This window comes from Drosophila santomea, chromosome X (assembly GCF_016746245.2).
Source record: "Drosophila santomea strain STO CAGO 1482 chromosome X, Prin_Dsan_1.1, whole genome shotgun sequence".
In the NCBI taxonomy this organism is placed as follows: domain Eukaryota; kingdom Metazoa; phylum Arthropoda; class Insecta; order Diptera; family Drosophilidae; genus Drosophila; species Drosophila santomea.
This window is the reverse complement of record NC_053021.2, coordinates 564,316-588,452: the sequence shown is the minus strand read 5'-3', so window position 1 is coordinate 588,452 and position 24,137 is coordinate 564,316. Positions and strand designations below refer to the sequence as shown.

The 24,137-nt window shown below is 48.0% G+C and overlaps 1 protein-coding gene across 13 annotated transcripts in view; it reads right to left on the bottom strand.

Annotated features, from left to right (window-relative positions):
* Positions 1-128: 128 nt before the first annotated feature.
* The window catches only part of LOC120457259 (protein sidekick), a 64,034-nt gene continuing 40,025 nt past the window's right edge, over positions 129-24,137 (bottom strand). The window contains exons 4-19 of one of the 13 annotated variants that reach the window (XR_005616925.1): positions 21,871-22,047; positions 19,654-20,407; positions 19,455-19,582; positions 18,841-18,978; positions 13,409-13,528; positions 13,001-13,156; positions 9,600-10,031; positions 7,793-7,990; positions 7,268-7,285; positions 3,826-7,059; positions 3,476-3,757; positions 3,270-3,293; positions 2,787-3,107; positions 2,387-2,721; positions 1,764-2,311; positions 129-1,494 (exon numbers count right to left, since the gene is read on the bottom strand). Coding sequence is in view for 12 of the 13 variants with exons in the window: in XM_039644663.1 (XP_039500597.1) it covers positions 2,069-2,311; positions 2,387-2,721; positions 2,787-3,107; positions 3,270-3,293; positions 3,476-3,757; positions 3,826-7,059; positions 7,268-7,285; positions 7,793-7,990; positions 9,600-10,031; positions 13,001-13,156; positions 13,409-13,528; positions 18,841-18,978; positions 19,455-19,582; positions 19,654-20,407; positions 21,871-22,047 (6,560 nt within the window). In the remaining variant the exon portion in view is untranslated. Of the gene's footprint in view, positions 2,312-2,386; positions 2,722-2,786; positions 3,108-3,269; positions 3,294-3,475; positions 3,758-3,825; positions 7,060-7,267; positions 7,286-7,792; positions 7,991-9,599; positions 10,032-13,000; positions 13,157-13,408; positions 13,529-18,840; positions 18,979-19,454; positions 19,583-19,653; positions 20,408-21,870; positions 22,048-24,137 lie in introns of all 13 variants that reach the window. The other 12 variants (XM_039644663.1, XM_039644664.1, XM_039644666.1 and 9 more) reach the window with 12 other exon arrangements.

The window sequence follows — 24,137 nt, the reverse complement described above, 5'->3', positions numbered from 1 at the left end:
TTTTATTAATTCATATTCGGATGCTCGATCAATTACATTTACACATTTAAATTGTATTTATCAATATTTTAATACTTTGCGCTTGCTGCACGAATTTCAACTAGCCCCGAGCGAAGATTCCTAAGCTCCACCATTTTCATCTTTTTCAGCTTTTCCATCTTTTTCAGCTTTTCCATCCAAAGCTGCTCCACATCAAACGCGCCTCTCAATTAGTGGAGAACTATCCTTTAATCATCAATTCAACAATTACAAATACATTTACTTAACTAGATGAACTTGTGCTTCGAGTCTTTGAAGTTGAAATTAGCTTGCGATTGGGGAAAACTCGGAAAGCCTTCAGCTTTCCACTCCGTTTTCATTCGTTTTCAACGGCCAAAGCGCCAAAGTGCCAAAGTGGTCTTAGCGTAGTTAATGCGTAGGTATTACAAAAAAGGGTTTAGGAGTTAAGTGTACAACTAATCGGGGGAAAATATATAATCAGTCGTTTAAGTTTTCAGATATACATGTATACATCGATATATAAATATAGTCATAAATATAAACCGCATTCAAATACAAATACGAGTACGAGTACGATTACATCTAAGCGTCGGGAATTAAACAATCGAAAAGTTACGAGCTAGAGTATCGGGGCGTCGGCTTCCCGTGGAGACGCGGCCCCAACTAACAAAAAAAATGCATCTTACTTCTAAAAGATCGTACTTAATGCTAGGTCTGCTGCGCATGCGCTCTGAACGAATCGTTTCGTGTCCTCGATTGTTGTGTTTGTGTGCCATGCAGCTTTGAATGCTTGCAATTTGCTCGTTTGTTTGTTTGTTTGTTTGTTTGTTTGTTTGTTTGTTTGTTTGCTTGCTTGCTTGCTTGCTTGCTTTGTGGTACTGTTGCTTGCGTTTGTGGACTTATGTGGTAGGGAAATTGCAATAATATGGCCTATCGATATATCCTAAGCCACCTTCTTAGATATCCTTCTCATTCTCATTCTGATAGCTATAGCCCTTCTCTGATGCCCTTCCAAAAAAATACACTAATCCCTTCTTATAAGACAACGATTTTTGTTTACTGCGTGCGATTTCTCTGCGTGTCTCATCTCTTATCTCTTATCTCTCAACTCGATTTCTTCGTTTCTTAAGCCGCCGATTGCATCGGTGCTTTGTCCTTGTCTTCATACTTGTCATACTTGTAGATTTTCTAGCTTTATTCGCACACAAAAAAAAAATAAACATAAAACATAACTTCTTGTCATTTTATATATAATGAGATTGCGCAGACGAAGCGCGTACGTCACTCACACTCACAGTCACAGTCACTTAAAAGACCAGACTACCTGCCACGCACTGAACACACTTGGAAATCGTTTGAAAAACTTATTGGGGCACAAGGAAATCGTTTTATCACAGGATTCGGATTCGATTTGTCGCGCCCTGTTCCATAAATGCCGCCTTTGGAGGCGTGGCAGACAGCATCGCACTCACACTGTACATCCAAAAATAAATACTATAAAATAGGAGCAGAGTCATGCTGGGAAACTGACGCTGAAAGCGATGTGCTCTTTACACTAGGCTATGCGTATTCAAATTACGATATTACTTAAGTTAATGCCAGATTTATACAAGTTTTAAAAGAATACAAGTTGTACAAGGAGTAATTGGCATGACAGGAAAACATTTGTAGTTAAAAGGAAAACATTGAGACGCAAGTGCACAAGCCAAGGTAAAAAGCACATATTCAAGAACTCAAACTAAATGCATACAAAATAGTCTTACTGAATGTCTGGTATTAAGTAATATGTATATCCCTGTAGCAGCGCATCGTCGCGGAGCTGGAGGGGCTGAGGCCAGGAGGGCAGATGGGCCTGGATCAGTCTGATATGTGGGTACACGGGTGTCGTCCTCCGAAAGGTTCGAGTTGCCTCAGCCAGCCAGCCAGCCAATCCCCCAGCTCCGTGCTCCGTGCTCCGTGCTCCGTGCTCCTTCTCCGGACCCTCCTCGTGTTCGCAGGCCTAGACAAAGGTCTCGCGGATGACGGTGCCGTTGCTACTGGTGCTTAGATCTTAGAACTCCGTTGATTGTCAGACGAATGACGAGAAGCCGGGCAGTGGTGCCCTCGACCTGGCCATATTATTGACGATAATCTGGCCACCATTGAGGCTCATCACTGCACTGCCCTCCGGCTCCGAGTCGGTGTAGCTGGAGTAGTTTCGCACCGGCTTGGTCTTCTTCCACGACTGTCGCAGTGAGTCGTTCACGTTGGCATAGTGATTCACAAACGAGTGGGGGTCGCTGCGCACGCTTTCGTTTTCGCTCTCAGAGTGCTAGAAAACGGAATCCAACATTTAAAATTGCCATTCAATGATAACTCTCCCCTCCATGCTGTTCCGCCAACTCACCTGCGATGCCTCCGAGCTGCTCACCTCCGAGGGCTTCTCGGTCACGCTGCTGTCGTCCGGATTCTCATCGTAGCACTTCAAGCTCTCCTCGTCGCTGTGGTACGCCACGGAGGCGGGCGAGGGGCGTGGCGGACTCTTGCCGAGATGGACGCCCGGCGGCGGGCGACTTGTGGACTTCCTGCCCAGAGTGCCCAAGGTGCCGCTACGCAGAGTGCCCACGCTGTTCAGGGTCCCGGTTCCAACGCCGTGGCGAGAGCGGTACAGCTCCAGGGCCAACTCTTGTCGCTCGTCAATGGACATGGCCATGGATTCCTCCAGCGTCTTTTGTGCCTCCTCTGCAAGTAAGAAAGGTTTAGCCAACTAAGCTGGGTACTATTGAAATTTGGGTCTTGAACATTACGTTTATATTTGTAGCTCTTGCTCTTGACGCACAGCACCGCGATAACCATCACGATGATCACAATCGAAGTGGCCGCCAATGAGACCATAAACCAGGTTTGCCGATAGAAGGGCTTGTGCTGCAGGTAACCATATTCGAGGTGGAGCTTGGAGGGCGTCAGGATCGAGTCCTTGGAGTACACGGGAAACGAAATGCCGTACCGATTGTAGGCAATCACCCGGAATGTGTACGCAGTGGAGGGCATCAGAATGTGATAGCTGACCGTGAAATCCTGCATCATGCCCTTCCTGGTCTGCTCGATTTTCGTCCAGCGCGAGTCGTCTATAGTTCACAGAAGATACAGGTTGAGTTAGGACTTTGAAATATAATATATTACGTAGCATACGTTTTTACGACTGACTACTTTGAAAATGATTAGAAGTATTAATCAGAGATACGACTACAGCAGCTTACATTCTAGTTTCTACGGACAGATATACTTACAAACAAACGACGGCTCTCCTTTTTCTACGTAAGTATTGCAATAGAGTATTTGGTGGTTATAGATTTTGGAAGAAAGTTGTCATTTAGACCAAGACACCAAAGGGGTAAATGCAAAGGCAAAATAGGAGAGATATGCGGAGAGATCATTAGGTAAGTGCAAGTCCAAAACCAGTTCTACAATTCCGAGCATAGAAAGGGCAACTCACCTCGCTTCTTCGCCTCGATGAGATAGCCCAGGATGGGTCCCCGCCCCGAAGGCCCGTTTATCCAGTGCATTTCCACGCTGGACAGCGTCTTGGTCAGGATGAGATCTCGCGGCGCAACTGGGGAGCCATCTTGGGGCCCCGTTGTCACATTCTCACTTATGCCCGGTCCGTAGTCCACGGACGTTTGGGCGCGGACAGTGAATGTGTAGGTGACCTCCTCCTCCAGATTTTGAACACGAAGTGTGGTGTTGGAAACCTTTTGCTTCACTTGCTTGCTGAACTCTGTGGGATTGCAAAGAGAGAGTGTTAGGGTGTTGAGACCAAAGTCGGATGGGAGTACTGTAACTTACTTTCATTCTCCTCGGTGGTTTCATAGGTGACCAAGTAGCCCAAGATCTCGCCGTTCAGGAACTTCGGCGGATCCCAGGTAACCTCCAAGCTCTGCATGGTGATGTCCGAAAATCTCAGGTGCAGCGGAGCACTTGGTACGCCTGGCAGTGTTTTCACGGTAATTGGGGCCGATCGCGGTCCATCTCCCGCCGGATTGAAGGCCAGCAGTTGGATGCGATACTCGGTGAACTTGTCGAGAAAGACCAGGCTGTGCGAAGTGGCCGTGGCCGAGACTACCTCGATCTCCTCCTCCCACTTGCGACCGGGTTCCAAGGCTTGCGGCGAGTAGGTGACCAGGTAGTAGATCTTGTAGCCCAGTATATCTCCATTCTGCATGCTCTGCTTTGGCGGCTTCCACAGCAAACGCACTTCCGTGCTGGAAATGGGCGCCGCATCCACGGCTCGCGGTTCCCCAGTGGGCACCGCTTCGCCCACATACACCGCTGCTGGGGGCGTGGCAGGCCCAGGACCCTGGGAATTGAATGGGAGCACCACGATTTCGTAGTTGCGATCCTGTTGCAGGTCCGACAGAACCACACTGTTCTCATTGATGCCGTGCACATCCGTTTTGGGAGTGGACTGCAGGGCGGTGGGGAAGTCGGAGAGTTGCTGATACAGAATCCTGTAGCCGCCGGTTGAGGCATCGCCGTTCCACAAGGCCGTCTCCAGAGCACTCCACTGCACCCTCACCGAGGTGGTGGTTATGGGCACCACCTTGAGACCTCCCACTCCCACTGCCGGAGCAGCGGGCAAAGTTCTCACGATCACACTCTCCCGGCTGAAGGCGGACGGTCCCAGATCATTGGTGGCCTGTATGCGGAACTGGTAGGTCATGTAGGGTCTCAGGCCAAGGGCTGTAAAGGAGCTGAGCGATGGATCCACCCTTTCCGGAAGTGGTTGCCACCTGCCCTCGTTCTCACGCATCTCCACCGTGTAGTAGCGCAGCGGCGCGAAGCCATCTCTGCCTGGTGTCCAACTGAAGGTGATTTGATGGGCCTGAATCTGACTGCGGGATATCTGCGGAACCGACGGTGCCTGGGGTCTCTCCCTGTTGTTGGTGGTGTACACCAGGGCAGTAGCTATTTTTCCCCAGCCCAGTCGCGTCTGCGCCGTGCAGCTGAAACTGTAGTACTTTCCGGGCAGCAATTCCGTCGCGCGGAATGTGCGATCGGAGGGCGGAAACTCTCGACTGTAGTTCAGCATGGCACTGCCGTTCAGGGTGTACGTGACCTGATAGGCCAGGATCTTTCCATTGGGATCCACGGGCACATCCCAAATGATGCGCGCCATGGTCAAGGAGACATCGGGGAAGCTAACGTTCGACGGCACTCCAGGGGTGTCCTCAAAGGTCTGAACTCTGATGGGCGGAGTGCTGAGAGCACCATTACCCAATCTCGTGTAGGCCAGGACCTGCACGTGGTAGACCACGTACTTCTTCAGCTCCGTCAAGGTGGTGGTGAATGTGGCGTTGTTCGGGATCGTCTTGTGCAGCACCTGTTGGCCCCGATCTGCGGCGGCGTAGAACACCTTGTAGCCATCTATCTGGCCATTCCGATGCTGACGCGGCACCTCGCCCCATTGCACAACCACCGTGGTGGACGATGTGGCATTGGCCTGGACATCCAGTGGCCCGTAGCTGGGGACAGCTTCGCGAGTTCGCTCCACGGCGGTGTCACTCTCCTTCGAACATCCCACGTCGTTGCAGGCATTCATTTTCACCTCGTACAGCGTCCACTCCTCCAAGCTGTCCAGCACGTGGGAGTTGGCGGTGTGATCCTCGATTACCACCGACCGGGGTACGTACTTTATGGTGCCTGGAGTTTTGACCAACTGCTTGTAGGAGATGTTGTAGCCCCTGGGGTTGCCGTACCATTCGGTTTGCTGCAGTGGAATCCAGCGAACCCTCAGCTGCTGGGCACTCATGGCCCGCACGGTGACGTTGAATGGCGGATGCTTCGGCCGGGCCTGGATCGTCTGGAAGTCTTTGGTGGCCTCCGAGGGCTTCGAGCTGCCCACCACATTGCTGGCACTCAATCGCAGCCTGTATTGGGTGAACGGCACCAGGCCAGTGACGGTCAAGGTCTCGGCATCGGGATCGTTGATCTCGCAAATGGTAAACCAGGTCATATTTCTGGCTGTTTGGCCCTCGACCTTCCACTTGGTGATGCTGGAGTTGCCATCGAAGCCCGGAGTGAACTGGAGGACCACGGAGAAGGCTTCGATGTTGGATAGTGCCAGAGCAGTGGGTGCATGTGGCAGAACTGGCTCCACGCCGGACTGAATGGTGGCCGTTTTCGGAGTTCCACTGCCCACACGCGTCCACGCGAAGATCTCGAACCAGTAGTGCGTGGTGGCCTGCAATTGGTTCACCGTCAACTCCGTGTCATCCGCTGTCAGATTGAATGACTTCAGGCTGTCCGGGCGATCCTTGACTTGGTAGCGAACCGTATAGCCCGTGAGGATGCCGTTCGAGGAGCGCGGTGGCGCCCAGAGCACCTTCACCGACCGATCGGAGACGTCATCGAAATGCAAGCCGGTCACCTCGTCGGGCACGTCGTCCATGGTCATCACTGCCACCTGAATACTGGCCACCCCGTCGCCGGGGTCCGTGAAGCAGAGCACACTGATGTTGTACTCGGTAAACTTCTCCAGGCCTCCGAGGACGGCTGTCTGCTCCGCCAGCGGATCAATCAGACTGGGCGGCACCGTCTTCATGCGGCGCTCAAAGTCCCGCCACTCGCCGTCGATCAGCCGACGCTGCCATGCCTGAATCTTGTAGCCCTGGTTGATGCCGTTGATCTGCTGCGGATTGGGCGGCGTCCAGCGGCATCTGGCTGCCGTCGAGTTGATGGCTTCCACCTTCACATTGGTGGGGGGCGCCTCCGGAACTCCTTCCTTGGTCTTGATCTTGGAACCCTCGGTGTAGACGCCCACGCCCATGTTGTTGTACGCCGCGATCTGCACAATGTAATCCTTCCAGGTGATCAGCTCTTGGATGAGGAAGTTACGCTGCGCCTCGTTGGTGATGTTCTGGTAGGACCAAGGCACATTGTTGTAACCGAACAGGCGGTACCGCAGGATGTAGCCCAGGATCTGGCCGTTGCGATGCTCCTCCAGCGGCGGCTGCCACTGCGTGATGATCTCCGACATGGAGCGGGCGGATCCCACGAAGCCCACCGGTGGACCGGAGGGAGCTGGGTTGGGGCATGGAAATATTCGTGTATTAGAGGAAAGTCGTGCTTAGCTTTGGCGCTTTGGTCCACTTAAAGGAGAGTCTGTAGTTCTCTCTGTGTGTTGTTTGTTTGTTCATTTAGCTGTGTGTGGGTTGTGTGTGGGTTGTGTGTGAGTTGTGTGTGTGGGGGGCTTTAGGGGGCGTGACTCTGTATCTGTATGTGTATATACCTCGGTGAAGCGGAAACTCTACGCGCAGGCGGGCGACCAACGGCGATTTAAATTTCATTTTCGTGATGACAACGATAGCAGGTAAAAGTACAATACGTATACAGGGTATTCGGCATTAGTTTTGTACACTATACATGGTTTATACGGTTAATCGGTTTATACGGTTTATACGCTTTATACGGGACTAGATATATGCATATATTATGCCATTTAGCGTAAAATGAAATTAAAAACACAACACAACACTTTTAAGGAAAACTTTACAGCCTGCAGCTTTAAAAATGTACAAATCTGTATGGGGATGCTTAAGTGAAGACTCGATCAGAAATTATATAATAATATGCACTTTTCAGGGATACAAAATTCACAAAATAAACAAAGAGAAAAACAACTCAGGGCAAGCAACACAGCAAACGGATAAAAACATTACGATACTAGTACGAGTACGAGATGCAGAAAATGCGGATCGGAATCCACCAAGCTGGGATCCCTTTCGAGACGCCACCCGGGCACCTGGATACTCACCTTCCTGGGGCAGCTCGACGACATTGCTGGGCTCCGATGGCGAGCCCTCGCCCACCCGATTCACAGCACTGACCCGGAACTGGTAGACGGTGGCCGCCTTCAGGTTCTCGAGCAGGATCCAACGCTGGTCCGCCGAGACGTTGCTCAGCTCGGTGATCCAGTTGAGCAGGGGGTCTGGAACTGGACCTACGAATTTTTCTGTGATGTTAATGTGTTTGGACAAACAGCAGGCGAGGATTATGGGTTATGGATTACAGTTGTGAGCGGATGGGTGGGTTGTGAGTTGTAAGTTGTGATGGTGAATGGGTGTGGTTATGAGTATGGGTGCGATTGGTGTTGTGGCACCATTGAGTGCATTCATTACAAGTGGCATTTGAGTTGGGTGAGTAGTAAGTAGTGAGTAGATTACAGCGAGTTCCAGTGGTGATGTTGTCGTTGATTGATGTTGATGTGAACGCGGTCAAAACAAGGTGCAAAACAACAAAATGATACAAGGATTATTTGCAAATGTTTCCATAGATATAAACACAGTATATAACACAGTATACATTTCAAATCAATTTACAGTTCATAAGTTTCGGTTCGTTCCAGTTATGAGTGGTGTTCAAAATAAATTCAATGGAAGAAAAGAGAGAACAAAAATAAACAGATCAAAATCTTGGCTTCCTTTGTGTTGTTTGTAATGAGTTCCTAAATCGGGTTTGTGGCTCGTGGTTCCTCATGAGATTGAATTTACTACTATTGACTACTTATTGTACATAAGTAATAGGTCAGTTCGTAAAAGGTTTCTCAGTCTTGTCAGTATTATTATACCCGTTATTCGTAGAGTAGAATGTCATACCTCGTTGAACTCGTAATAAAATTCCCAATCTAACTGTGTTTTCAAAAAAAAATTCTATTTTTTCACATTTTTTTTTCAAGTTTTGATGATGATTTTTGAATGTTTGCGAAAAAATGGTTTTTCTATTTTTTTGCGACTAAAAATATCAGTATTTTGATCAGAACATTCGAAATAGTGGTCCGAATATGGAATGTTATACCTCGTTGAGTTCGTAATAAAATTTCCTATCAAACTGCGTTTTCAAAAAAAAATTCTATTTATTTCAAATTTTTGGCAATTTTTGATGATGTTACCCCTTACAAAAAAAGCGAAAATTTGGCCAAAAATTATTTTTACAGAGTCGGTCAAAAAGTGATTTGGTTGGTTAGTAATGGTAATTAGGAGTACAAAAATGTAATTCTCTTAACTTTCCGACCATTTTTAGCCAAGTTATAACGAAAATACCAATCATAAATATTGAAATTTTGGCGAAAATCGGTTTTTGCGTAAATAATTATCAGTAATTTTGATCACAGCATTCGAAATAGTGGGCCAAATATAGAATGTCATACCTCGTTGAGTTCGTAGTAAAATTTCCAATCAAACTGTGTTTTCAAAAAAAAATTCAATTTTTTTCACATTTTATGTAATTTTTGATGATGTTACCACGCCCACAAACCGCCGAAAATAGTCAGTGTTGAAATTTCTCCTTCGCACTTCCACTAACTGAGTAACGGGTATCAGATAGTCAGGTACTCGACTATAGCGTTGTGTCTTGTTTGGTTTCGAATCAGTAAGTGTCTTTTTCTGTAGAAGAGTTGGATACCTCTCAAGTAAAAGGCTTGCTCCGTAAATGGCAACCGCTACCCCTTATGAATCATAAATCCAATACTAACCACAACCAACGCAACCAGCAAACGCTACGCTACCCAAAAAATATGGGTACATATATGGGTAATAGGTAATAGAGTATGCAACGAAACTTACCCAATTCGGAGACCTCACGTCGCTGGATAATAAATTTGGATATTGGACTGTTGCCATCGAAGCCCGGAGTCCAGGACACGTTGATGCTGCGCTGCTGCGGCTCCGGCAGCCGTTCCACCTTCACATTGCTGGGCGGGAATGGCAGTTCGATGACGCTGAGGCGCGCGGCCCGCGTCTCGTTTCCCCCGGGAGAGGTGACCACGCAGGCATAACTGCCCACATCGCTGGCCCGCACCGCCTGGATCTCCAGTTGCCCGTCCGCCTGGACACCGATGCGCTGCGAATTACTGATGGGCGTCGACGACTGACCTTCGCGATACCAGTCGATGTTGTACGGCACGCTGGGATCACTGGACACCTTGCACTGCAGGGTGGCCGTTAAGCCGAGTAGCACCGTTGTGTCCACGGGCGGCTGGATGATTTGCGTCCGCACTGCGGAAAAAGAGGAAAAACGGAGGAAAGAACGGAGAAAAAGTAAGTAAGTGCGAGTCCTGGCCAGGAAGAGGGATGCAGGGATGAAGGGATGCAGGGATGAAGGGATGGAACACATTAACAACACGGCAATGCAGATTAAACGACCGCAAGTTGTGTGGCAAATGACAAGTCGCGACAGCCCCGCCCACTTTTATTGACCGCCTGCCGGCAGCGGACTCTTCCTCGTTATTCCCCCCTTTCCCCTTTCCCCATTTGGCTTATCCCTGGACCCGTGGAGAGTCCCGGATCCCCATCCAAAAGGTGGAGCAAATTAAGTTTAAAGACCACACAACTTCAGCACGAAGATCGAATGACCAATGCCCTGCATTTTGCCTACTGACTCCCAAATCTAATCTAAATGAGATAACTTAAACATAGGTGAGTACTTATTGGTATTACAGTAGAGGTTAATACTTATGGCTGTTCCTGTTCCAGCCTTATCAGTGAATTCAGTGAATTCAGTGAATTCAGTGATTCTGCCAGATTGCATCCCCAACTGGTGCGTATTACAGGGTATCGCGTTGTTCTGAGCCCACAATTGCAGGCCTTGCCCCGACTTTCGCTGCCTTTATGCAGGTTTCCCTCCTTTGATTTTATTTATTTGATGTTTTTTGCTTTTTCTGTTTGTCTGTTTTTCCCTTTTTTTGTTTTCTGTGTTTTGTTCCCTTCTCTTTGCTCTCTCACAGTATTTCTTTTTCAGCCTTTCAGTCACTTGCTGCTGGCCCGCATGCATCAAAAGTTCAACGCGCCCCGTGGCCCATGCATTGATGGTACTGCAACTATATGGTACTATATGGTACTATATGGCACTATATGGTGGTTCCGTACTATATGGATGGTCTTATAATTCTTCTCGCCGTGCAGACCCAGTTTGTTCCCCATAGGGTACGAGGTACACAGAAGCAAAGCATACCCTGAACTATTGGCTGCCAAATAACGATTTTCCACAGAAATGTCACAATTTCCAAATTAATCTCATCGCTTGTAACCCTTTGCTCTTCCAGATAGTGTATTCTTCTGCTCTGCATTCCTCGTGCGCCTTGGCTGTGTGCTCCATGCTACAAATAAAGCCAGACGGCGGCTCTTCTCTTAAAGGGGTGATGGAAATCGGTGGCCACAGTCCGCAGTCCGCAGTCCGCATTCGCGCACTCCGGCATTTCGCCAATTAGCCGCACATTGATGCCGCCTTTTAGGCCATACACCACATACCACACACCACACCACACCACACACACGCACACACACAAAGCACGCACAACACTCTCGCGAGCGCGGCAGCCAAAATATTGCATGTGCAAATCAACTTTAATTACACAAACAGCACAATGGACAGAACTCAGAGTACAGAGGGCAGAGGGCAGAGTTCGGCAAAAGCGCTCGAAAAATGATGCCCAGCTTCTGGCCATGGCGAAGGCAAAGCCATGGGCCCAGTTAGCAGTACCAGTTAGCAGTTAGCAGTACCAGTTAGCAGTTAGCAGTGAGGGACATGTGTGGCCATGAAGGGCTGGCCGTTTTTCGTATTATCCGGAAGCATTTGGCGCTGTCCAGGAGGCAGCCAACTAAACGCTGGAGCCCATCGACGTGGGGCTGAGCTGCATTGTGGGCGTGGCTGGGGGCATTGGTTGTTGGCATTAATATAATTCCTTGTTATTGCTGTGGCTGCTGCGGCTTTGGCGACATACATTATTATTATTGGACCGAACATTTTAGTTGATTTGATGCGCTGTAAGGTTCATTGCAGCACGTACACGGTGAAAAAAGAGAAGAGAGCCCACAAAATAGCAGGGGATGGAGTTGTATCATTTAATAGCCTTTTATGCGACGCAAACAACGAATTCGGATAGCATTAGCATCCGCATCATTATTAGTAAAGAACAAATGCATTTGCAACTTATTGCCGAGTTTTTAGCCGTGTCTAACCATTTCAAATTGAAATATTTCCCTGCTCCACCACAATGTCATTGGCAATCACTCGCACTCGCTGATGCTGAAAGGTTGGGTAGTTGGGTAGTTTGGGTTGGCTGTAGATTTATAGATTTACAAATAGAGTGCAAGAGGAGCAGAAACAGGTGCTCAAACTGCTTGTTTAGTGGCGAACATATTGGCGAGCAAACTCGATTTGATTCTGTGGTTGCAAGTGTTTTGCCGAGCGGATTCTTTCGGAAAGCCTTTCGAAAACAGTCGCAGGATATGGCCACCTCAAAGCAATGCCAATGGCCAGTGTCCAATCGATGGGAAAGTAGCAGGGATACATCTGCTCAAGATCTGCCAAGCAGGCAGTGGCGAAAATGTGGTTAAATTAACTGGGTTGAGTACGCTTTTACTACAAACAGGGCCATGCAAATCCAGAGATTTAACTGCACAATGCTTACAGGTTCAACATCATAAAGAGCAGCATTTAGAGTAGTAGTTTGCAATCTGGGAGTGGCATTAGCCAATGGCAGTAGATACAGGTAACGACTTAGACTTAGTTTAATATATGAGCACTGCGCATGCAATTGGACAAGCATAAATATAATGTTATACTGAGAAAGGTTCCATATCTGATCCTGGCTTTAAAGGGACTGGCTGAAACTTTAAAGGACCTTACTAAAACACTAAAAGACAAAGGCAAAAGGCAAAGCCAAAAGCACCCGACTAGACAGATGCACTTCAACATAACTGACTCTGGCTGAGGAGTGGCAGGCAATTAAACTAGCAGGGAGCGGATTCCGGATCCCAAATGGGGACCAGGACCAGGACCAGGAACAGGAACAGGAAGAGGAACAGGGAGAGGGAGAGGGAGAGGGAGAGGGAGAGGGAGAGGGAGAGGGAGAGGGAGAGGGAGAGGGAGAGGGAGAGGGAGAGGGAGAGGGAGAGGGAGAGGGAGAGGGAGAGGGAGAGGGAGAGGGAGAGGGAGAGGGACATGGACTGGGACAGGAACTCACCCAAAACACTCAGATAGGCCTCGCCCTTGACGCTGCCCGCCTCGTTGGCCCGCACGCAGATATAGAGACCGGCGTCCACGGATCGGATGTTCGAGATGAGCAGGTCGCCCGACTCGAGTATCTGCACCCGGCTGGATATGTCCACCAGTTGGGTCTCTGGAGTTCAGTTGCGACGGGGTTGTTGGCGGGTGGGTTACATTGCAGGTTGGCGGGTTGACACGATGCGCAGCAAGCAGTTTGGTTAGCATTACAATTGGTTGATTGGTAGATTGGTAGATTGGTAGATTGGTTGGTTAGCGGGCAAACGGATAAACGGATAAAAATAAAGAAAACGACAGCGCAATTAGCATCATCATCATTAGTGGGACTCGGGCCATGCACTACGAACTATTTAGTGGCGAAACTCACCGTTGTATATCCAGGTTATGTTGGGATTGGGCGAACCCACAGCCCGGCAGGAGATAGTGGCGTCCTTGCCATCCAGGGCGGTCACATTCTGGGGCGGCAGCTCCATGATTGGAGCCGAAGCTGCGGAAACACAAGCGGACTCGATTACAATTGGTTTCTATCACTAATAAAGTCGAACTGTGTAATGACGGTGGGTTTTAGGCTAAGAACAACGCATTTAGTGGTTAAGTAGGGGGTGTATATGGTGTGGGTTTTTTATCAGCTTCTAAAGAAAACAGCAAAGCTGAAACAAAAATTAATTGAATTAATGGCTAAAGGTACGGAAATAATTACAGGCGATATTTACATGTGGTACGTAATGGAAACAATATAACTGCGTAGCCAATCTAAGTACATGTCAAAAAAAAGGCTATTCCAAGCATCAAACATCAAACATCAATATTCAATATTAATCTTATTAATAATATTTCATGTTCTTGTGGTCTTTCTATTAATTATGAAATAACAATAAAGTGCAGCACATCGGGCTTTATAACACGCAAATGATGGAAAAAAGGTCATCAGTGATGCGTAAAGTATGCTAATTTATGCAATGTTCACTATGCTGTGAGTGCTCATGTTACTCCATTAATATTGCCCGTTTGATCACGAAGAAATGGGAAATCATCGGGACCCACATCCGCTTAGCCCAGTTCCCTAGTGACTTGATTGAGTAGCTGATTCACTCGCTTCCCTCGATTAACTGCTCCAATAATGTTAATCCACCTTCCACCTTCCACCTTCCACTTGCCCCGAATCATACATCCTGGCCAATTAATCATGCTGCCATTTCGGCGGCATCTGCTGCAAGGATGCCCCATATACTCGTACTCCTACATACTCTGATATATATATTCGCGAATATGTTTTTGGCACTCCCCCGCAACGTTTGGCTCCAGTTCCATTTGCCGCCCTTTAACTTTCTGTTGGTTAATGTTAATTATTTATTGGATTTTGAGTGGCACGATGCGATGGCTGCTCTCATTGTTTCTGAAGGCCGAGGCCGAAACTGAGGCTGCTTTTAACGGCTTTGCAACTGGCAACTGGTAACTGGCAACTGGTAACTGGCAACTGGCAGCCAGCGGGCGAGAATGTAATAATATTCGTAATAATTTCGCATGATGAAGCAATCCCGTGACTACGCTTATGTAAATAGGTGCATAAAAATACGATAAAAGCAACATTAAGACATTAAGTGCTGCAGTTCGCTGTTGCAGTTGCCATTGCAATTGTTGGCGAAATCATAAAGATATCAACGCTGCTTAACGCCACGGGCACAATCACAATCACAGGGAAATAAACAAATCGAAAGAAAGAAAGAAGGAATATCCAGGTGTTGGGAAACTGAGGCAGCTCAACATCAGGACTACGGACAGCTAAGCCGCCCTGGATAAATTACGTCACATCGAAACTAATTTCGACACGAGAAAATTAGAGGCGCAATACATAAAACACAACTCCTTCGGCCGGGCCACGTGTTAAGTGTGATTAAACTGCGGCGACCGCCAGCCAGCAGTCCTCTTTCCTTTTCATTTCCCAGCTCTTTGGCCCGCTTTTTATGACTCACTTAAGCCGCGTGTCTGAGACGCGGAAAGGAGGACCTAAGGACCTCCTCCTAAGTGGAGAAACAATTTGCGGCAGGACTCGCCGAGCAGACCCTTAAAAAACGAGCATCTGGCTGCGAGAGTGTTGAGCATAACTTCGCGAATCTATGCCGTACAAGCAACATGGCGTATACGCAATGTATACATAGAGTGCAGAAAGGGGAATGAATTCATGCATGGAATTATCTTAGCATTTAATAAATCATTGGCTTAGCGTGAATCCACGTTGCCAATCGTACATTTTGGGCTATTTCCCTTAAGCATGGTCATTCCCTTCGTCCTGCGTGCAAGGAGTTAAGGATTGAGGAGTTGAGGAGTTGAGGAGTTGAGCTGGCTGTAATTAATTTCGAGTTGACCCACTAAAGAGCCAAAGAGGCAAAGAGCCAAGGAGGCCGCGCCATCAACTTGAAGTCGTAATAAAACGCTCACTCAGCCGGACAAGTGGGAAAAGTGGGTGGTGGCGATGGTGGTGGTGCGGAAAACTGGGCGGAAAACTGTGCGGCACTGGCAATGGCAATGGCGTGCGATGGTAATAATTGGAATTACTTGGCCATTCCAGCGTCCACTATTAGCATACGAATGGTTTCTAGCCGTCGTGCCGCCTTAAGCCTTTTAAAGTTTTAACCACCCACCACCACCCACCAGCCATTTTCCCATTTGGCACCGCTTAAATGCTTTCTCGCTTAAGTCTCCCTTTGGGCAGCGCCATTTCCTTATACAAATAAGTACAGAAAGTAGTAAATTCGTGTTGCATATTATCCGACTAATCGAATACCACTCGTTTATTGCCAACTGGGCGCATTGTCCAACTTTAGTAAGCACGTTAGAACTATTACGGCCTTTAGTTGCAACTGTGCCAAAATATGTAAGAGAAACTCCTTGTTTGTGGCCCTAGCATGTCGCAGGCCCATCAACTCGATTCCTGCACTCCCACGGCAATCAATCACTGGGCGATATGGGCTTAAGCTCCGCTGACCTCCGAACTCCGAACTCCGACATCCGACCTCTGACCTCCAACCCACCTACCTGTTGGCGGGCCATAAAAACCAGAAACGAAACGTTCGACCGAGCAATCAAAAGAAATTCCTTCAAATTCGCACACCACTACTGGCGATCGCATTGAGCCATCAGCCGAAAGTAAAGGAAACAGCCACGCCCACCCCGCCCCCAAGGACGCCTAATTACTCCTGCACACTTCTACAAACAAACAAACAAACAAACAAACGTTGGTTGTTAGGTGCAGGCACTTTGGAAATGGCAGGAAGCAGCGATTAAAATCACTTTTGCGTTTCGGGAAATTACGAAATTATGTTACTCGAGAGTTGGGGCAGCCGGGAAAAGCGCAGGCAGCCGGAAAATGCGCTGTGGAAAGCTCTGACTGTGGCAGGTGCAGGGCGCGTTGGAAGTTGGGCGCCACGAATGCAGACTAGCACTAAGCACTGAGCGCCAACTTAACAAAAATGAAGTGAAGAGGGCTCCAGAGAAAAGGGCAACACAAGGATGCACAACTTTGACAAACACTGGGCGGCGTTTGGCGGCAGGAGGTGCAATTAAAATGCGGCATCCCAGGTCTGGGGATCCGAGAGCAGCCGAGATATCCCGCTGAACGCGAAAGGCTGGAAAATAGTTTCCCAACTCAACTTCTTAGCCCTTCGGTGGCGAGCAACACCCTTCCAAGCGGAGATTAGCGGGAGCTGCTGGCTTCTGGGCTGAGAACTGAGAACTGGCAATGGCAAATCAGCCGTCCAAATGCCAAACACTTGTTGCCTTTGCGAGGAGCTGTGGAAAGGGAAGTCTGCTGTCTGTTGTCTGAAAGGGATGACGGCGGAGATGGAGGATCATCCTTACCAGCAGATAAACGAAAAGAAATGAAATCGAGCAGGTCACAAGTACAGGATTAATATGTAGTACTGGACCGGACCCAGTGGCATGTGGTCAGTGGTCAAAGGTGTTCATAATCGGAGCCTGATCCCGATCCCGATTCTGATCTGGATTATCCTGGCATACTGCCATTACGCCATCAAGTTGACCAGGAGCAAATGCAGCCAGACAGCAGTAGCAGGGAAGTGGAACTCCAGCCGGCAATAAAACGTATCCATGGGAATGGGAGGTTGGGCAGAGAGTGGAGTGTTGGAGTGTTGGAGGGACTAAGTGAATCGTAAAACTCTTTGGCGCAGACAAACAAATTGTACAAATTGGCTCGAATTAGTCTAGGCAAATAAAATGAAATGAGCCGCAACGATTGGTTACCATTCAGTCACGGGGGCGAAGGAGCAAAATATGGCACAAACTTGCTTTACTTGCTTTATCTATCTCTAAAAGCTGAAAAGTTTTTCAATAAACCGCTGACGACAAAATCTCTTAACTAGTTTAAGCCAAATACAATGCAGCAGGACTGCTTTTTTGCAGATGACAAAGAATGGATAGATGGAATGGAATATAGAAGTGAAGTGACGTGAAGTGAAGGAGGGCGAGATGCTGCAACATAAGAATAACTCAGCAAAATATGCATGGAAATTTCAATTTACATGAAAATCCCAGCTTTGACCATAAAAATTTAAGCGACGGAGGGCAGCACAAACTTTGTTTAAAGTCCCATCAAGAAACTTGGCTGGGACCCTCAAAACAATATGTCCTTCGCCCCGTGAAAGCACCTCAACTCGAGCCTCAACTCTATCTCTCAAATATCTGAAGCGCCAGCGAAGTCATCCGTTTTCTTTTGGCTTGGATTTGGGTTTGCGTTTGGAGTTGGGCTCATGAATGAAGAATTTTTCCCTGGCCAGCGAGGAACGCCAAGCTCGCAGCGCAGACACAGGAGCCAAAGGAGCCAGAAGGGAAACCCTACGATGTCATGTCAGCATGACAATATACGCCCCGCCCCCCGAACGACTGGTGCGACTTGTGTGTCAGTCTTAATTTTCGCATTATGAAATTCATTAAAATGCAAAATTCTGCCACACCAACTCGTAACTCGTATTCCAGTGGGTGTGGGCGTGGCCCTGTTTTTTGGGTGGCTCGCAACCCTGAGGCAGCCATTTGACCCGGCTCTTAACGGTACTTCGGAGCCTTTGAAGGTGAAGTCCCAACTCCTATACGTACCTATATATACTATATTACCCGTCACTCAATGTCAAATTCATATTATCGCTTTTGGGGGTTGTGCCAACTTAATATTCTGGCAAGAGATAAAGATACAAAGAGTCCACAGAATGATTAAATCCTTTTTTTATATTATTCCAGACCAAACCATGCAGAGAAGTGAACTAATATCCTTAACAAATATGTGTACAAGGTGTAGGCTAATCAACTTAAACGAAAAACTCTTGCGCTTTTGACCAACTCGATAGGCAAGGCAGTGGAGAATAGGACAAATGAAATTCCTGCCGCTTCTGTTGGCCAAAGGCGCTTGGCTAAGAATGCAAAGCGAAGGGAGAAATAACAAACAAATAGGGAATGGTCCGCGGCACCAAAAGAAGATGAAACAAAAACCAGGGAGCATCTGAATACTTGCACATAATATAAGCTTAAAATTAAACGCCAAAGGCAGCGAAAGTGAAATAACAGCAACAGCCAAGCCAATAAAACAACAAATTCAGAAAGGAATCAAAAGAGCTACTTGCTACATGCTACATGGCTACATGCTACGTGGTATGATATCATAAAGGGTTTAAAAGTTTAAAAGGGTGTTCGGGTGCTTTTCTCTAAGTGCAAGAAGTGGTTCCTTGAGGTGCAAGCAAGTGTGCGTTTGTGTGTTGTGTGTTTGTGTGGCATTTAGCAGTATGCCCATACCAAAGCGAAACTCCTTGCGTCTATCAGAGGACCCTGATTCCGATCCCCTTTCCGATCCCAAGCCAGCATGCGAAGCTCTTACCCTCAGGATTCGCGGCTGGGCCAAGCGCTTCACGCGGATCTTGGCCGGCTCTTTTGCTATTGATTCGTTTGTTAATAATGGGTTAAAAGGTCAATATGCGAAATTGGTTAGGGGTATACTTCAGATGTTTGGGGTGGCGATGTTTAGATAGATATTTGATGGTATTTGGCGCGGAGGCACATGTAGATATACGTATCATTTAGCGAAGTAACAGGCATTCGGGCATTTTCTTGCTCTGATTTCATTTGCAATGGCGCTGTGTGACACTGGTTAACGCGTTAATCAATAAATACGTTTTAAGCTATACTGTTTCCTATTCAAAATGATTATATGACGTTTTGTTTGTTGGCAATTAAGCAACTTTAAAGATTATGCTATATTTTTAAGTTTAAAGCGTTGGCTCAGCGAAATGCCAAGTAATAATGTGATAGAAACCGCTGTTTTCAACTAATCTATGAACCTTGTAGCTACCTATTCCTATATGCACAACCATTGTCACACAGGCAGGGGAATAAATCAGCTCTTGACTTACTTTTTACGCGCAGCCAGGTGCTCGCCGAATTCTCGCCCGCCTCGTTGATGGCCAGGCACTGAAACATGGCAGCGTCATCCAGGATTAGTTTCTTAATTACCAGCGTATTATCCGTGCTCAACGAGTATCTGCGAAGGGATTTCGAAACCAGAGAGCAGTTAGCGTAAGCGTTTACAGAATTAATCGAGCCAAAACCCACCTTCCACTCTCGATGTGCGCATCCACCGACTCTGCATTCCGGAACCACTTGACCTGGGGCGTGGGCTCGCCGACCACGTCGCAGGCGAGCTGCACCTGTCCGCCGAATTCGCCAAAGGTTTCCGCTCGCATGGGCGTGAAGAAGAGCGGCGGCTCGAGGATTTGGAGGCGGGCCGAGGCACTGACGGCCGGATAGCCACCACTGCGCAGTCGCACCTGGCAGCTGTACTCGCCGGAGTGCGAGCTGTTCACCTGCAGCAGGGCCAAGGTGCGGTTCCACGGATCGTTGAGGGTGTGCCGCACTCCGGCCGTTTCCACGGCGAGGCCGTCCTTCAGCCAAAGGGTCTCCAGTTCGTGCAGGGGTCGGGCATTCGCGATGCACTGCAGCTCCACCACGCCGGTGCCCAGCTTAACCTTGACATCCTGCGGACGAACGATGATCTCGGGCGCCACCTCTATGTACGGATCCCCGCTGACGTTCAGGTGAACGAAGGCGCTGCTCTCCTCCTTGCCCAGCTGCGTGTTGATGGCCTTGGCCCGGTATCCCCTGCGATCGTTCTCATCCGCACTCAAGATAATCAGCTGGTTGGCCTGGGTGAAGGCGTACTTGATGTCGTAGTTCAGCGGTCCGTCCTCCGACTGCCACATCACCGACGGCACGGGCACAGACTCAATGGGCGGCATGTCGAATATCGCGGGGTGACCACTGACCACCGTCAGACGACCTTCTGTCGTGTTCTCAAAGATGCCCATGTCTGCAAGGAAAAGGAAATATCAGTTGTATACTCAAGAACTAAGTTTGCGTAGCTTGCAGATCGCATTCAGAGAGCAAATGATGCAATCTTCGAAAGTCAGCCACAGTATCTATTAAGTTTAGTCGCGCAGTCTAGCGTAACCAATAGTCTTTGCCCAATTAAGCACACACACCGCATCGAATGGCATGGAAACCCAGAGAAGGGCTTTATACCTCCCACCTTTGACCGGTGGTGTCATTCACTAATTGAACTGAAGGCATCGCGCGGCCTGCGTGCACGCCTATTTAACCTCTGACCCCGCTCTCAAGCATTTCCCCACCCCCTCAACACCCGCTGAAAGCACTCAGATGGGCTTTAAAGGTTATTAGTTCAGTTTAAGCTCGCCCTCCCCCTCGACGCGGCCCCACAATTAATTAAGTGCTCAAGACGCTGCCGCTGCCGCTGCTGCTGCTGCTGCTGCTGCTGCTGCTGCTCCACGCCAACCAGTCGCCGTCGCCTATTCATTGATTCAGTCACGAGAAGAAGGTCACGGAGGAGGAGGCTTCTTGCCAGTGGTGCGGTGCGGTGCGGTGCCAAATATGGGCGAGTACCCACTGTTTTGAGTTTTGAGTCACCCGCGGAGGATACTCGCACTGTGTGCGTCCCAACCCTTTTGCATCAAATAAGGTACATCAGATAAGGCACTTTTTGCGGGTTCGCAAATGGAGTACCCGTGGAGTAGCCCATCAGCACGCTTGGGCGATGGCATAATGGAGGTCTCGTGCTCCTCATGTCGAGAGCTCGATTTATTAGGTTCAAGTAGAGTAGTGGCACACTTTCACGCAGGGCTCAAGTGTCACTCACACTTGCTGGTCTAATTGTTCGTTGCATCTCTGCACCCACCCGGTGACCTTAACTCCCAACCCTTCCCACCCTTCTCCGTTTCCACGTAGTAATTAAGTTCGCATTAAATAAAAATTAGCAGCTAAATGATTATCACCACTTGATGTGACAGCCGTTTGCCGTTTGATTTGTACTCCACCTAGGAAACCCCTTGGATTATAAGCAAGACACTCAACCATCTGGCTCTGAAGTAAATGAACGTTCCGATCAAAAGTAAATAACTTCTATCAAAGGGATCATTGCCTCACATGATTAATTACGACTGCGACCGTAATAGCCCTTTGGGAAACATTGCTCCACAGTGTGCTAGTTAATGTGGAATAAAGAAGAAAGAGCTGCAATAAGCCAGCATTGAATTTCGTTAATTTCTCGTTTAATTGGTAACTCGAACTCTTGAAACCATCCCGGGAATATCTCGAGTTTCCGAGCCTCCAAGTATCTATATCCCAACTTCTCACTGCCTTTGATGATGTGCGTAATTGTTGACGTACGGGGATGTACGAATGTGCCCCGCAGGACTTCGACTCCTTCGACCCCAAATACCAACCCATCCATGTCGGTGTTATTTGTGAACAACTTACAGGCCACGACAACGTCGCTCTTTTCGCTGAATATGGATCCGGCATCGTTCCTGGCGATGCACTGATAGCTGCCCGCATCCTCGCGCCGCGTGCTGTGGAATCGGTAGAACTGGCTGGATGAGAAGTCGCCCACGGGGACGCCGTCCTTCAGCCATCGGTATGTGGGCTGCGGGTATCCTGGAGATGCAAGAAACATACAGAGGGAGCTTTAATAAATATTATTCTCAAGGGTAGTGGTAGGGTATCTCATGTGTGCCACTAAGCCGCAGCTTTATCTCCTTCCTGTTCAGTTGGCGGAGCAGTGTTTAAATGAATGTATTAAGTGCTTGTAAGTATTTGTCCGTCCACTGAAACCATTTTATATTTTTAAAGTAATTAACGATGAGGCATGCAGGAATAGTGTGCTCCAGAGTGTCTAATTGCATGTTTATTATTATTATTCAGCGGCCATTAATTGCAAATGCATCGGAGACACTTTGCATGCTTGTCAGGATTTTCTGCCAAGGAAAATAAAGGGAAATAGACGCCAAGACGCCAAAGCTTCTGGGATGGAGCGATGCATACAGGATAGCATGGCATGGCATATAGAGCATATAGAGCATATAGAGTATAGAGGGCCACTCTGATTTCAGTGCTGCTGCCGAGCATTTAAATTAAAGTTGATTTATATGAGCACCCTCCTGACCACCGCTCATCCCACTCGCAGGCCAGACTCTGGCCAAACTCCCTTTGCGAAATGGAATTGCAATTGGAATGGCTAAACAAAAATTACATGTGACCCAAGGGGCGGGGAGGAGGGGCCGGCTGCTGAACTAAATGAAAGTCTGAATAAAATATGCGATTCGCCTAACTGACCAGGATGCAACACATCACAGGACCGAGCCAGCCGAACGGGAGCAGACGGATTGGATTGGATTGGATGGGACTGGGACTGGGACTGGTTAGCCGGAGGCCGAAATCCTAGAGCGAGAAGTCACCCCAGCAACAGCACCTTCCCCATTCCCATCCCCAGTCGAAAATCCTGGCGGGGCCATCAACGCCTTTGCAAAGAGTTTATGTTGGGGACCTGGACTCATGGAGGCATTGGGATGCGATGGATGGATGGATGGATGAATGGATGGATGGATGGATGTAATGTCGCATACCCTGTGCTGAAGGCCTTCTGAACCTTGATTTCAAATATCCACTTTTAAGTTTCAAAGCGACCACTGAGATTTCGGAATAATATTTGAGTTTTTAAAGAACTTTCTGATCTGATGACAGCACTATACCAACATACCCTGGCTATTTATGGGTAGCAACGAGTAGCCAAACGTGGCCAATGGCATTGCAATTCACTTCATTCAGTTTGTAGACAAAATCGAATTGAGCCGAGTTAGAAGCGAAACTGGAAACTACCAGTTGAGAACGGGAATCAACTTGAGAATAGGGCGTCCAAGGGTGGAAGAAAGCCGAGAGTGCGGAGAAGGCTTGAGAAGGGGGGAGACGAGGGGAGAAGACAGTGGAAAGTTTCCCAAGTGTTGGCCAAAAAAAAAAAATAGGGGAAATTCGAAAGCGCAAGAAAGCTTAAGAAGCAAAGACGGAAGGAAAAAAGTTACATGGACGGAGAGGACAAAAAGGCAAAAGTCTGTTTGAGCATTTTGGGCAATGACGCCGCTATAAAATTACAATTTGGGGAATTGTAAACCAAATGCACACAGTCACACATATGGTCGCAAGGACGAACACTCATATCATCGCACACACACTCACACTCACACATCTGAGCCAAGTTAGTCAACATTAAAAAAGCGAAGGAAGCGAAATGTGCCAGCGCACCAAGTCGAAGGGAAGGGCCAAAATGTGAGGGGGATTACGGGGGGAATGGTCATTGAGCGTTGTGTGTGTGTGTGTGTGTGTGTAATGAGTTTTAAATAACTAAACTAACACAAATCCTTTAAGCCCCAGCCACTTGAAGTCTCTGTCACTACCAAAAATTGGCATAAAGCAAAGGGAAGGAAAATACTCTAAGCAGATCAAAGAAACATACAAAGGCAAAGGGACAGGGAAAGCAAAAAAGGAAGCTAAAGACGGAGAAATTCACATTCTCTTGGGATTGTCAGACAGTCAAATTGGAAAAAGGCTCTTGTAAAACGAATGGGAAATGGAATTGACAGACCGCAAATTCATTAAAAAGAATGCAAATTTCATTTGCTAGCCGCAAAAAAGTAGAAGAAATGATTGCAAAAGGGCTGCCTACATTCAATCGCTTAAACGGAGCTTTTTTA